Below are 13,943 nucleotides of genomic sequence, written 5' to 3' on the forward strand. Positions count from 1 at the left end.
GGCTCAATTGTCAGGGTGGGCACCATAATACCAAGGGCTGCAGACTCTTGGACCAGTGCAGTCTTGAAGCTTAAATGCTCAGAGCATTTACTCCTACTCTATGCCAGCTAGGAGGGACGTGGGTGGCGCTGTGGGTTAAACCACAGAGCCTAGGGCTTGCCAATCAGAAAGCTGGCGGTTGGAATCCCTGCGACGGGGTGAGCTCCCGTTGCTCAGTCCCAGCTCCTGCCAACCTAGCAGTTCGAAAGCATGTCAAAGTACAAGTAGATAAATAGGTACTGCTCTGGCGGGAAGGTAAACGGTGTTTCTGTGCGCTCTTCTGGTTCGCCAGAAGCGGCTTAGTCATGCTAGCCACATGACCGGGAAGATGTACACCGGTTCCATTGGCCAGTAAAGCGAGATGAGTGCCGCAATCCCAGAGTCATCAACAACTGGACCTAATGGTCAGAGGTCCCTTTACCTTTACCTTTACTTTGACCTTTACCTATGCCAGCTGCTCTGGCTTTCTGTTTGGTTCCTGGCCTAGTCGAGCGCTCATGGGGACCTTTAAAGCCCTTAACCATTAAGGCTTAATGGTTTAGAACCAAGTCACATAGCGCACCAGCATTGCATGGGCCTGCGAGAGATCAGCTACAGAGGCTAGCAGATATGAGGGGCAGGGCCCCACGGCTAGAGAACTCCCCATGGCTTGCCTCTTGAGCTGCCCAGTCAATGCTCAGTCTGCAGGCCACTTGCAGCTGCTTCTCTTACTCAAGAGCTAGTTTGGCACACGCAGGTCCTGCAACCCAAAATGCACGTTACACAAAATTGCACTTATCCGAACACGAGGAATTAGTACCCAAGCCTCGTTATGTGCACCACAGATTCAGATATCCAAACACCAAACCTGCACGTGGTACTGTAAACAAATAAGCAGTCTTGAAGAAGCAGAACTTTGTTGTGTTTTGTTGGCCCACAGCAACCTCTTCATCAGAAACCATAGCGGGAAGGAAGGGGGTAGGTCAGACAAATAAGAGAGCATTTCCCCCTTCCTTGTTTGGCTTTTGTAATGTTTCAGAGGGTTTTCCCAGGTGGGGTTTTTTGGGTTTTTTGGTCATCTGGAGGTGTGGTTTTTTTTGTCATTTGGGGGTCAAAATTCCATGGTTAGAAAATTTCCCATGGGAATCAAGGGAAATTGTTAACTCAATATGTGAATGGCTTGCCTAACAAACCATTTCCTGAAAATGCATTGTATTTGGATGGGGACAGCTGTGTGTATTTTCTTTATTTAAATTTTAATTTTTGAATTAAATTTCCATATTACACTTCATCCAAGGATCACATGGTATTACCGTGTTGCATTGGGGGTGCACAGATCCAAATCCTGACTTTCCTAATTTATTTATTAGATTTATATACCGCCCTTCATTATAAGATCTCAGAGTGGTAAAATACAGGATAAAAACATGAAAATAAGTAAAACAAAACAGCAAAACAATACCCCCCACAAAGCTCGCTGAGTGATCTTGGGGCCCTTTATCCAAGCTAACCTACCTAACAATATTTTTGTGAATGATAAATATGAAGGAATCCATATATATTTATTGCTGTGCAGAAAATTTCTCTTGCATGTTTTCATGTATCCTCCATCAATCAATGGGAAAAGAAATTGCATTTCAAAAAAATCATAGGGGAGAGAGAACTTTGGTGAAATTCTCAAGGGTTGGGATGCAGGATTTTTTGTGTGTTTATCTTCCTTAGTTTCAAGGTGGGCGAGGGGTTATTCCTTCATTCTATAAATCATCTCTCTGATTGTCTGCCCTCCGCAGCCTTCCTTGCCTTTCTTGAAAATGCCGTGACATCCTCAATTGGGCTTCTCTGTAAGGGCAAGAAGGCAGGACGGCTTCCTCCTGCGCGCCTGCCAGCTGCTCGTTGTTATTTCTTTAAGTGAACTCTTTCTTTTTTTTAGTTAAAAAGAAATCATTGTAGTATGTAAAAGGTAAAATGAAGGACTTCCTTTAAAAACATAATAAGTGAGTGCATTAATGTCATGCATTTGACAACTATTCTTCCTGCACTTCAATTAAAGCTCAAGGGATGACATTGGGAAGGGTCTCCTCCCATGAGCTGTTGTTGTTTTTTAATAATAGAGTTTTATTAGGGCTTTTCAAAATACAATAAGAGAAAATATTAAAGAGAATAAAGAGAGAAAGAAAGATTTTAAAAAGGGCTTCCAACTATCCATCTGTCAGTTATATACTGTGCTTTTTTCTGGGGGGACGCATAACCCTATACATTTTGTGAATCTAAGTTTGGCCTCATTGAGGGGCAGTATTTCAATATGAGTAGGAAAAGGAGAATACCCCTAAACATTTTTTTCTTTAGAAAAAAAGCACTGGTTATATTTACAATAATTCTTCAAAATAGTGAAATGTTCAATCTAGACTAATATTCAGCTATTCCTCTCTCTGCTAGATATTTTTCCAGTCTTCAATCCAGGCCCCTCCAGTTCATTCATTTCTTTTGATGCAAGAAGTCCAAAGAAAATTCTCCAATTGTGCTAATCTATAAAAATTGACAAGAGTTTCTCCAATGTTACCTCCAATGTTAGGAAACCTTCAATCCTCCTCCTTTATTTCCTTCAAAATTTCCTCACTGTGTTTATGTATTAGGGCATAGAGTTGTTTTTCCAGACCTCAGGAAGGCTGCAGTGGTTTGGGTAAAATGTGTAATCATTAGAATTAAGTGCAAAGGAAAACACAACACCATTATGACCAATAAGCACATCAACCAAAATCCACACACACACACTCACATGCCTTCCACTTATTAGTGTCCTGGACCAGTGTCCAGCTTGCAAGAACAGGTCTAAAATGGGAGGCAGAAAGCAGCTGGCAAGGAAAGGATAAAGCATTGCAGCAAGGATGTGACCTTTTGACCTATCACGACATACAGCTATGGTTGGCCTTTAGTGCTGTGTACAGTCCTGGTTAGGAGACCTTCCTCTCTTTTTTGCATTAACTGGGATGGTATACTTGGATTCACTCAGAGGCTTTCTGTTTCCTTTTGCTGTATCCTCCCCCACCCCACAGTTGTGCATCAAGCACTTTAAAAAACCACAGAGTTTTTATCCTTTTCATGTTTCAAGCAACACCATTCTTAACCTCTCTTACTTTTTTAGATTTCGCGTTTTCTCTTTTTCTTCTCCCCAAGTTTCTCGTTTCAGCTTCTCTTCAGTACTGTCACCTGCCATGTTCCCCGCTTCTTTTTCTTCCTTTCTCTTTTCCCCCCTCTGTGCACGTCAAGAGCTTTATATCGATTGAAAAATTGCAAGAGACAAACCATTCTCTGTCACTGCTGCTTTGTCCCCCGAACCTGCTAAGCAGCAATTCAAAGCTGTCCCAAAGTGGTCCATTTCCAGCACGATGGGGTGGCTAAGAAATGCCCTGCATCTTCTTGGCTCCCCCCCCCTCCCCAAGTTTAGCAGCCTTGTTTTCTTTGTGGGGGTTTCTTCAATAAGGGACTGGCAGCAGACTATTCCTTGCAAAACATTTAGACATGGGCAGTAAAAATTGGGGAGGAAATGGTCTTTTCAGCTCAGGCACAAACCTTTATCTCCCAGTCCTTATAATAAGACTCAGTTGTGCAAAAAATTTTCTCTCTGAGGTGGGATTAAAGATTTACTGGGTGAACTGAAACCATTGGTACTATTTAGAACCTTGTGGGTTCCTTGCTGCCTCGTAGTGTTGGCCATGTGTTTAGAGCTGCATGTTGCAGCATGCTGGTAGAAAACCTGGCCTTAAGTTGCCAGGACCCCAGAGTTAGTAAAGGGGGACAACTTGCTGCTTTGGTCTTCTTTTCTTTCCAGACCTAGGGCATGCCTATCAGCTGATAATAGAATTTCCATATCTGTGTGGTCGCCTGGTCTTTGTGCAGCACAGCTGTACGGGTACAAGGCTTAAGCCAGAGTGGTTCAGCAGCAAGCAGGAAGGTGGATCTGTGTTTTACTCCAGGCATGCCTTGGACTAGAAGTGGCCAACTCTTTGGCTCTCAGGAACTGGACTTTCCCGGTACAACTGTGCCAGGAACAGTTACACCTTCTTCCTATAATGACTTCCTGCCTTTTCCACAGCTGTTTGGCCATGAAACACCTGACCCACCCACCCATGTTTGAGAAGCTGAGAGCTGTTTCTCCCATTAAAAGCTTCTACAGTGGTGCAAAGGGCTCTACCCCCCCCCCCAGTTCCCCAGTGGTTCCTGCAAGACAGGCATGGTCCAGTCTTCTAACCACCTCATCCAGGGTGAAGGGGCCATCCTGTTCTCTAGACCAGCCCTGCTTCTTGCTGTGAATAGTCTGGCAGGGCTCCCAGAAGTCTTCTGCTCCCCCCCCCCAACTTCTTCCTTCTCCATAGATCTTTACTACACTGTATCCCTATTTCTGGTTTCTCTACCCCTCCACCCCACCCTCCACTTTGCAGCTCAGTGAAGGGCACGGGAAACACTTCGATGACGGCGTTCTGTTCAGTTGGCACCAAAAGTCACAAAACCTAAGTGCAAAGTCGATTTGACGAAAGTAGTTTGTGTGGCCATGTGGCACAGAAGTCCCAGAAGACTTCTGGGAGCTCAGCATTTTTCCAAGCAAACACCATCAGCAGAGGTAGCCACAAACACAGAACAGACATGGGTATGATAACACATTAATTCAATATTCCTTCCCCCAAAACACTGGGATTGAAGAGCCTTAGTGAAATCATTCCTTCTGATTAGAACCTAGACTTGTCAGTCGCAGAGCAGATTTCCCTCTACCATGGAGGTTACCTCGTTTGGAGAACTTGGGGAGAAATGTTTCATATTTTGCAGACATACTGTCTGCTGCTTTAAAAACAACAACACCTGAATCTCCAAAGCATCTCAGAGCACTGATTTTCAGAGAGAGCTCCAGCTTTGGCTTGTACAAACCCCAAATCTGTCTGAAGCAGCCTTGCTTGGGTTTTCGATGTGGGATTCATTTAACTCTCTTTGCATATGCCTAATTCCTACATTGTGCACATGAATGCCCTGTGGTGGTAGTTCAAAATAATGCTCAAATGCAAGGGAAGAATAAGATAACCCACGACTGCTGTTTGTAGGCAATGTTTCAGCAGAATGTTAGCAAGAACAGTGGAAAAGTGCAGATTCTGAAGTTAGCCGGTGAGAAGCAGCACAGTTGTCCCATGGCTTCTGGCAGCAAAATCTGGCCTGTTGTGGGGGGAGGTCTTGGCACAGGAACCTGGGCAAGGTGCTGCCCGGACCTGCAGCATCCGGAGTCTGAACCAGTACATTAAAGCTCTCAAACATTCCCTGCAGCCTCCTGCAGCTGTGCAAGTTGGCAAACACTGCAATGCATCTGGATATGACCCAGATGAAATCCAAATGTTCCCCTTCCCTGTTGAAGGATGTTGGCATCTCAGAACTGACAAGCAGAGCTCAACCTTTCATCTTAATACAATGGCTGTTCCTCCCCTACAGAGGAAGGGGCTTCCTGCTGTGTGCACATTCACATGGCTCTAGCTCCACGACATCAATGCCTTTTGCTCTCTATAAAGTGGAAAGTATCTGCCAATCTCTCTTTTCAAAGCCATAAAGAAAATGAAACTTGCCAGTAGATCAGTCATGTTGCCTGGCTAAAGCTATGTATGGATAACAGAGAAGGTGTTGGCTGCACTCTGGATTAATGTGGAAAAGGTGCTAAGCTCCGCCTCCTTGATCTCACCAGGCCCTGCCTAACTACTTAGCCCCGCCCCCATGACTGGTGTTACTGAGCAAAGACATTTCTCTCCTTGTTTCTTGCATTTAAATTGAGGAGCTGTCCAACAGACAGCAGGGCTATGCAAACAGGAGAGTCCAGAGGGTGCAGATATTTGTAGGTTGGTAGGTTTTTAGTCTTCCCTTTCTTCCGAAGGAAGGAAATGTGCTCTTTCCTCCACTAATGGAGGGCGACACCCTTTCATTGTGAGCAGTAACATTCTTAAAACAAGTTCAGGGATTATTAAATGGAAGCTGTTGAATTAACAGTTTGTTAATGGCCATGGATCTTACATGGATCTTGACTTTAAGGGGCATCGTGCCTTTCAGGTTCAGTATTTTATTTTTAGCATTCATATGGTTTCAAATTGGATGGGGAACCATGTGTTGAGATTCCTGCAGTGCAGGAGGTTGGAATGACTGATCCTCAGGATCCCTCCCAACTCAACAATTCAAGGGTCCCTCCTCCCCTCCCCCCACCCACAAGCTCAGAGCAGCATATCTGAGATCATGTCTCTGTTATCTTCACAACAGCCCTATGAAATAGACTGACTTACTTCAGCCAGTTTGAGCTCCATGTATGTGTGAGGATTTGAACCCAGGGCTCCCTGGTCCATGTTTTAACATCTTATCCCATGGATTACACTAAGTTCAAAACTGTACATTGTGAAATACAAGAACTCCATATCAGTTTTGCTTCTTGAATTGCTAGGGTCAGGTCTAATCTGCATAGATAGGTGGATGGCGGGGGGGGCACGGGATGGAATCATAGAATCATAGAATCATAGAATCATAGAGTTGGAAGAGACCACAAGGGCCATCGAGTCCAACCCCCTGCCAAGCAGGAAACACCATCAGAGCACTCCTGACATATGGTTGTCAAGCCTCTGCTTAAAGACCTCCAAAGAAGGAGACTCCACCACACTCCTTGGCAGCAAATTCCACTGTCAAACAGCTCTTACTGGCAACAAGTGTACACATCAGGGTACACACCCACAACCTTGTACCAACACACCTTTAGTTGTGCTGGAATACTTTCCCTGAAAACTGGACATCTCAAATGCTTCTGCGCCATTGTTTAGCAATTACATATTTCTGGGAGCATTTATTCCAAGAGACGAGAATCATCCAGCTCCAAAAAGGGGAGATCTGTCTGAGTGGCCCAGCAAGCAGTCCAGAAGCAGAGTGGCAAGTGGGAATGGCAATGTACTCACTTTGCACATGCAACACTAACGTTGACACGGCACCATCCTAGCTTCAGTCGCAGCTATTGCCGCCAGCAGGAACAGTTGGCATTAAATTTAGAATAGAAACCAATTAAAAGATAACAAGCTAACATAAGAGAACATATGCTCTGGATAGCAAGAATCTAAGTGTTTAAAAAAACATGACCTCCAGCTATCACCGGGGAAGTTTAAATATTGGTTCGAAAGGCCCACAAAAGTATTTCAAAGCAGATATATCTGGCTGCTGGAAACTACTCTGACCTTGGCCAGGCAATTTGTATTAATGAGGGAGAGTTGGGTCAACAGGGTGCTGGGAGCAAAGGATCTTAGAAGATCTTGAGCAGGGAAATTAACGCCTTGATCTAACCAAAAATACAAATTCTTCTCTTGCGGGTATAGAGGGAGCGAGACCCCAGCTTCTGTGTTCAAAATAAATGGCACAGATGAATGAGGCTGTGTAAATAGACTTATTTTTGCATGTATGTGCTCAATTGGCATCTTGCCTCCTAAATATCGCACATCAGCATTTGTATAATACATAAGTTTTGTGAGACAAGAATGGGGTGAGAAAGAGGCAGTAGAAAATGACAGGCAGGGAAATGTTTCTGGCAATTATAATAGAGGGACAAATATTCATTTGTACCAGGCCTCAGAAATAGAATGAAGTTGCAGGTTAGCTACTGTCAGCTGAAAAATGTTGTTTGATTGCTGCCAGATATTCCACAAAGTCATTAGTCCTATGCAGCCATTGCTCTCCAGAAGGGGCAACATGACTACAAAGAGGCTGTTTTCATGTGGCTGCTTCCAGCTTCCTTCATGTTCAGGAAAACGTGCAGGGTTCCAGATTGCGTGGGGAGCGTGAGCAAGTGTGACAGGCCTGAACCACATGGAAAACTGGAAGGTGCCACGGAGCAGCCCCCTTGCTCTCTTGCTGCTTCTCCAGACAGGTGAACAGGGCTTTTGTGTCAGACGCCTTTTGATTTGCAGCTTCGGATCACCTGGATAGCCGTGCCAGAGAGTGTAAGCAATGCATGGTCTCCCAAAAGTTCCAATTTCCACACCCCTGTGCTTGACAAAACAACAGGCAGGTTCCTTGTTGTTTTCTCTGGGATTCACGCCCTCCTCTGAGTCAATCAGGACAAGTTGGGAGCTCATTGGGATTTGCAAAATCAATGTTTGTGTTCTGAAATGGAAGCAGTTGGTGAAATGGAATAATTGCTTTTCTCAGAATTTTAAATAGGGACCGTCCTCTCTAAAGTTCTTCATTGTGACTAGGCCTCTCCTGCCTGGTCCCCTGATTACAGAGAATATCAGTCTTGGGAGAGGAGATGCTTAAGGTGAACACATTGGCTCCTCACAGCTATGTCAAGATAATTATTTGCATGTTAGGGCTGGGCGGGGGGGGGGGGAGTTGTGGCAGGGAGCAGATGCCACAAAATGCAATAATTCAATAGGTTAGGGGGGGAATAAATCATAGACAGTTTCCATTAAAAAACACAGCACCTGCTGGTTACTGGGGTTGTTGTTTTTTGTATGCTGTGCTAGGACAGGTAGACACACTTTTAATTTGATATACCAAGACACTTATTCTATCCTTAAGTCAAGAGCGCATTCTCAGGGTCCCTTAACACAGATCAGTTATGCCTTAACTGTTAAGAGATAGCTTTGTAATTTTTAAGTGAAATGGAGGGCCATGCGGCTTCTATTGAGGAGGGGTGGGGTTGTGGGGGAGAGACTTCTACAGACTGGTCAGCCCACCCCTAGAGACTGCCAAGCAATGTATGGATAGTGTGGGGGTTTTGCTAAGGTTGCTGTCTTTCTTCTGGCCCTGCTCTTTACATTTCTGGGTGTCAAGCGCCTGTTTAGGGGCAGCTGCTCAGAATCAGCAGGAAAAAGTGACAATAATATATTTGCTGCTATTTTACTGCACATTTAAGAGTGTGTCTGTGTGTGTGTGTGTGTGTGTGTGTGTGTGCGCGTGTGCCTAGGGCTTGCTGATCAGACGGTCGGCAGTTTGAATCCCTGTGACGGGGTGAGCTCCCGTTGCTCGGTCCCTGCTCCTGCCAACCTAGCAGTTCAAAAGCGCGTCAAAGTGCAAGTAGATAAATAGGTACCGCTCCAGCGGGAAGGTAAACGGCATTTCCGTGTGCTGCTCTGGTTCGGCAGAAGCAGCTTAGTCATGCTGGTCACATGATCCAGAAGCTGTACGCCGGCTCCCTCGGCCAATAAAGGGAGTTGAGCGCCGCAACCCCAGTTGGTCACGATTGGACCTAATGGTCAGGAGTCCTGTGTGTGTGTGTGTGTGTGTGTGTGTACGCGCGCTCAGAAAGCACCCTTTTATGCACTTAGTGGAGATTTTATATCATCCAAATGCTCTTTCATCCATCTAGACCACTTGCCATCTACTATTGGCTCAGATACAGTGAGTCCTTGTTACAGCCATTGGTAACATGCATATCTTTCCCATCAGACATACGATAAAGATTTCAGACCTGTCATGATCTGCAATTTTATAGCACCATCTAGTGTTCATAGGCAGCCTTTTCTGCTGAATGCATTACTTCATTTTACTTCCCTTTCTGGAAGGAAAATAGAGCACCATGTTTTTATTAAAAACAAACATAGAATTTTGGCAGCAACTGAACCAGTGCTTTGCACCATTGTTGCTCACTGCATGCAGATGGGCATATTCAAAAGTAACTTCTTTCTAAGAGAGACCCGTTGTGTCACATCACTAGCAGAGTTGGCTTAATTGTCTGCATTAATCCTGTTTCAAAAGCACCACAGCCCTGATTCAGGTAAAGTGGTCCTGCCTTCAATCCCATTGAAATCAATGGTACTTGAGTTGTTCATCATGACTTAATTTTTTCTGTTGATTGCAGTGGGACTCAGTTATGGCTAACTGTCCTGGGATTGCACCTGTTTTCCTTATGTCAACCCAAATTATCTAAAAATTAGAGCCATGTTGAATTAGAGCAGGGGTTGTCCACCTGATCCCTACCGCCCAATAGTGGGCGTTTCAGGATTCTAGGTGGGCGGTAGGGGGTTCTACGAGACAAGCTGACTTCTCCTTCCATTGAGCACTGGTGGGTGGTAAGGAAATTTTACCATCAAGAAAGATGCATTTAGTGGGCGGTAGGCATAAAAAGGTTGACTACCCCTGAGTTAGAACAAAGGTCCATCTATTCCTGACAATGGCCAATAGGATATGTCTGAGAAGCCCACCATTCCCCCTTCTCTCTTTGTGCCACCCCTCTTTTTCTGACACCCACCTCTCTCTCTCTCTCTCTCTCTCTCTCTCTCTCTCTCTCTCTCTCTCTGTCTCTCTCTCTCTCCTTTTTCTGTTCTTCCTCTCCCGGCCAATCCTAATGGTCTGACCAGTTTGAAGTCCATATCGTGATATCAGTTTCATTCTTTTTGACCTGGCAATGTATCGTGAATCATGATGTGTGTGTGTGTTTGCTAAGCAAAAATCGCAGTGTGGGAAAACCATGAAGCCAGCCAATGCATAGCTCCATAGCTCCATCCTTATTTCAGACATTGTTGATATATTGACACATCGTGATATTTAGCTGGTGACATATTGCGATGTTGATAGCCAGATATTGCCCAGCCCTCTATGACCTTTTTGATATTAAGTGGTAGTGGTCTGGCTGCACTTCATTTTCCCCCATATGTCTTCACTGCATGTGGTTCTCAATTTAGAAACACAATTTTTCAGCATGCAATGCAGACCAAGAACCATTGTTGCTTGCACTTGGTGCAATTGCCTTAATTGCACATCATTCCCCTTTTCAAAAGCTCAACTTTTCTAGTGCTTATCTAAATTACTGTTGCTCAGCAGCCACTCCACCTCAATTTGGCATTTTTCAGTTCTTCTGCTTCTTCAGAACATTTAACTGCCTATGCAGGTTTTGCATGGAAAATCAAGTGTATTTTGCACCATTCTTAAAAAATGTGGAATGAGACCAGACTGAAGGTTACTTGAGGAGCCTTGTGCACTTAGAACCAGCAGTATTCTGGGAGGAAATAACCCAATTTCACATTTAGACTATTGAATCAAGATTTGAGAAGCAACAGCATAATTCTTGCCAGGATTATTATTACTAATTTCAATTCTATATATACTCCTTTATATTTTAAAGAAAAAATCTCAAAGCCGTTTACAACACATTAAAACATCAAATCAATCAATCCAGAATAAAACATTGTTGAAGAAAGTCTAAATATAAAGTATACATTCAAAGCAACATAATTAACAGGAAATGAAAATATTATCTTAAAACATTTCAAAAGAAAACATTGCTAAAGGAAGTAAAATACAAAATGCACATTTAAAACAGCATAATTAGCAAGAGGCTAAAAAGATTATCATAAGCGTACAGACTAAATAATCAATGTTGGAAATGTAAAGAAAAAGAGGGTACTTTCCATCATATGTGGTGGGTTTGTAAGAAAGTGAAGGCTTTCTGGGAAATGATATATAATGAACTTTAAAAGGTGTTGAAATATACATTTGTAAAGAAACCAGAAGCCTTCTTAGTGGGTATTGTAGGTAGAGAAATACATAAGCAAGATAAAACATTGTTTTTGTATGCAACAACTGCAGCAAGGATATTATTGGCCCAAAAATGGAAACAGGAAGAGATCCCAACAAAAAAAGAGTGGCAGATGAAGTTAATGGACTATGCCGAGTTGGTGAAACTAACTGGGAAAATTTGGAACCAGCAGGACCAGACCTTTTTGAAAGACTGGAATAAATTTGCATTGTATTTGAGAGACAATTGTAAACAATTGACATTGTTAGTAGGGCTACAAGAAGTTTTGTAAGGTTAGAGATATCAATTATTACCAACATGATGTTTAAATGGTGTATTTAAGATTTGGATTTAAGGGTAATAATAATGATAATAACAAAATGCAATATCAGAGTATAATTAGGGAAACCATTAGTTGAGGAGGAGAGAAGTCTCAGGCCAAGATCGCCAAGTGGTTTTTATATATTGTATGTATGATTGATGTTTTGTCAAAAAACTATTTATAAGATTTAATTTTTTAAAAAATTAAAAAATTATCATAAGCATAGAACATACATATCTGCTGCTGTCGCTCCCAATCCTGCCAACGGTGGTTCATGGCATGCGGCGCCTGTGGAAGCTCTGACTCGGTGACTTGGGACTGCATTAAGAGACAGCCATAATGGTCTCTGGCCTTTTCAGCAGCCTTGGCTTTTTGTAGCTGGAGTCAGTCAGGGCCCTGCCCTCCCAGGCCTGGTGGGAAAAGGCCTGTGAGGCCTGGAGCAGATTTTCAGGACTCTCACTCAAGATGAATTGGTGCTCCTGTTTGCTGATCTATGTATGATTTTGAATACCAGTTTTAAAGAAGAACATTAAGAAGTTGGAAATTATTCCAAAGAGATCTATGTTCTGGAAGGCCAGTCATCCAGGGGAAAGCTTAAAAACAAAACTAATGATATGAGCTTGAAATCTGCACCGGGTTCTTGCAAATGATTGCACACCCCTGTGGGTGCAGATGTTTTATCTCTCTAGTCCAGGGCACCATGAAACTTGACCAGGTCACTACTCACCTTTTCCTGATTCTATCCAATCACATTTCTTACAGGTAACTCCCCATCAGATGAGTCTGAGGAGCGTGAGCGAGATCCCAGGGTCCTTACGTTTCCAGAGTACATAGCCAGCTTGTCAGAGTCAGGAACCAAGCGCATGGCAGCCGGCGTGCGCATGGAATGCCAGAGCAGAGGCCGCTGTCCATCATCCTGTCCTCTGTGTCATGTATCCTCTGGCACAGACACTGTACCTGAGCCTATCCTCCTGGAGGTCACAAAAGCAGCACCCATTTATGAGCTGGTCACCAACAATCAAACTCAGAAGGTGAGTGGCTTTATATGGGAGGCAGGACTAAATGTAGTATCAGTGGTTGCAAATAAGTGTGCATTCTAAAGTGGGGCAGGCTACTCTCTTACTCGGTCTTAAGTATTCAAATTTTCATATAAACAAGATTGCGTGTCGAGGTCCTCCAAACCACCCATAAATAACTCACACTTCACACATAATTTTTGTTTAAGGTTTTTGGCATATTTTTGGCCCCAACTTTATTAAAATACATAAATGTGAGTGGTTGCTTAGGCATTGGTTATGGCTATCTGTCCCCACGCCAGGGACAGAACTGACTTCCGGATTCCAGCGAAAGCCAGTAAAGGAAAACAATATTAGGGAGAGCATGGAGCCGGGCACCAGACCCTCACCCCACCCCACCGCATGCTCTCGGGGGCTTGCATGGCCCTAAGCCCCCTTCAGGGGTACATACGAAAGAATGGCAAGCTCCTGGATTCCTTTAATGGAATTCCCTTGCAGCAGCAGTATTGGAGGGGCAGGCACTGCCAATACTTATCCCTCCACCAACCAATTTTTAAACCAATGCCTAACTGCAACCTTACAAGTTGTGACGATTTGCTACACAGTAAGCAAAAACCAAATGGCACCAGCCAATCAGCCAATTGGACAAAATTCCTACCAGGCCCCTGCCCCAAAAGCAGGCGACCCCATTACAGGCATAGCAAGGTCAACCAAGAGCCCTAAATTAGGAAGGGTGGGCGGGTGATCCGCAGCAAAACAGCCCAGTCAGTGGTACGTGACTTCATTTTATAACCTTTGGTCCAACCCCCTAAATGGCAACACCAAAATTTGCCCTTCAACCCAGCTGCCCAATCACTGCGGATGGTCATCCAAACTAACGCGCCCATCAACAGAGGGGTGGCCTGCCAGACCCCACCACAACACGTGCTCTCTATGAATGAGAACACGCTTTATCTGAAGGGGGCAGAGGGAGTGGGAGAAAACATGGTGACATTTCCAATCTTCTCAAACAGTGATGGCTAGAAACAGACTTGAAGCAGAATAACTGCAGTCAGCATAGCAGTGCTTATTAAATTCT

General features: G+C 44.0%; 1 protein-coding gene across 2 annotated transcripts in view; it reads left to right on the forward strand.

The window, feature by feature from the left end:
* The window catches only part of ASTN1 (astrotactin 1), a 215,213-nt gene that overhangs the window by 190,809 nt on the left and 10,461 nt on the right, over positions 1–13,943 (forward strand). For both annotated transcript variants that reach the window (XM_081012041.1, XM_081012042.1), the window contains exon 17: positions 12,612–12,880. In XM_081012041.1, the coding sequence (XP_080868167.1) occupies positions 12,612–12,880 (269 nt within the window). The remainder of the gene's footprint in view (positions 1–12,611; positions 12,881–13,943) is intronic.

The sequence above is a fragment of the Podarcis pityusensis genome, assembly GCF_964106645.2.
Source record: "Podarcis pityusensis genome assembly, chromosome: 6".
Classification (NCBI taxonomy): Eukaryota; Metazoa; Chordata; class Lepidosauria; order Squamata; family Lacertidae; genus Podarcis; species Podarcis pityusensis.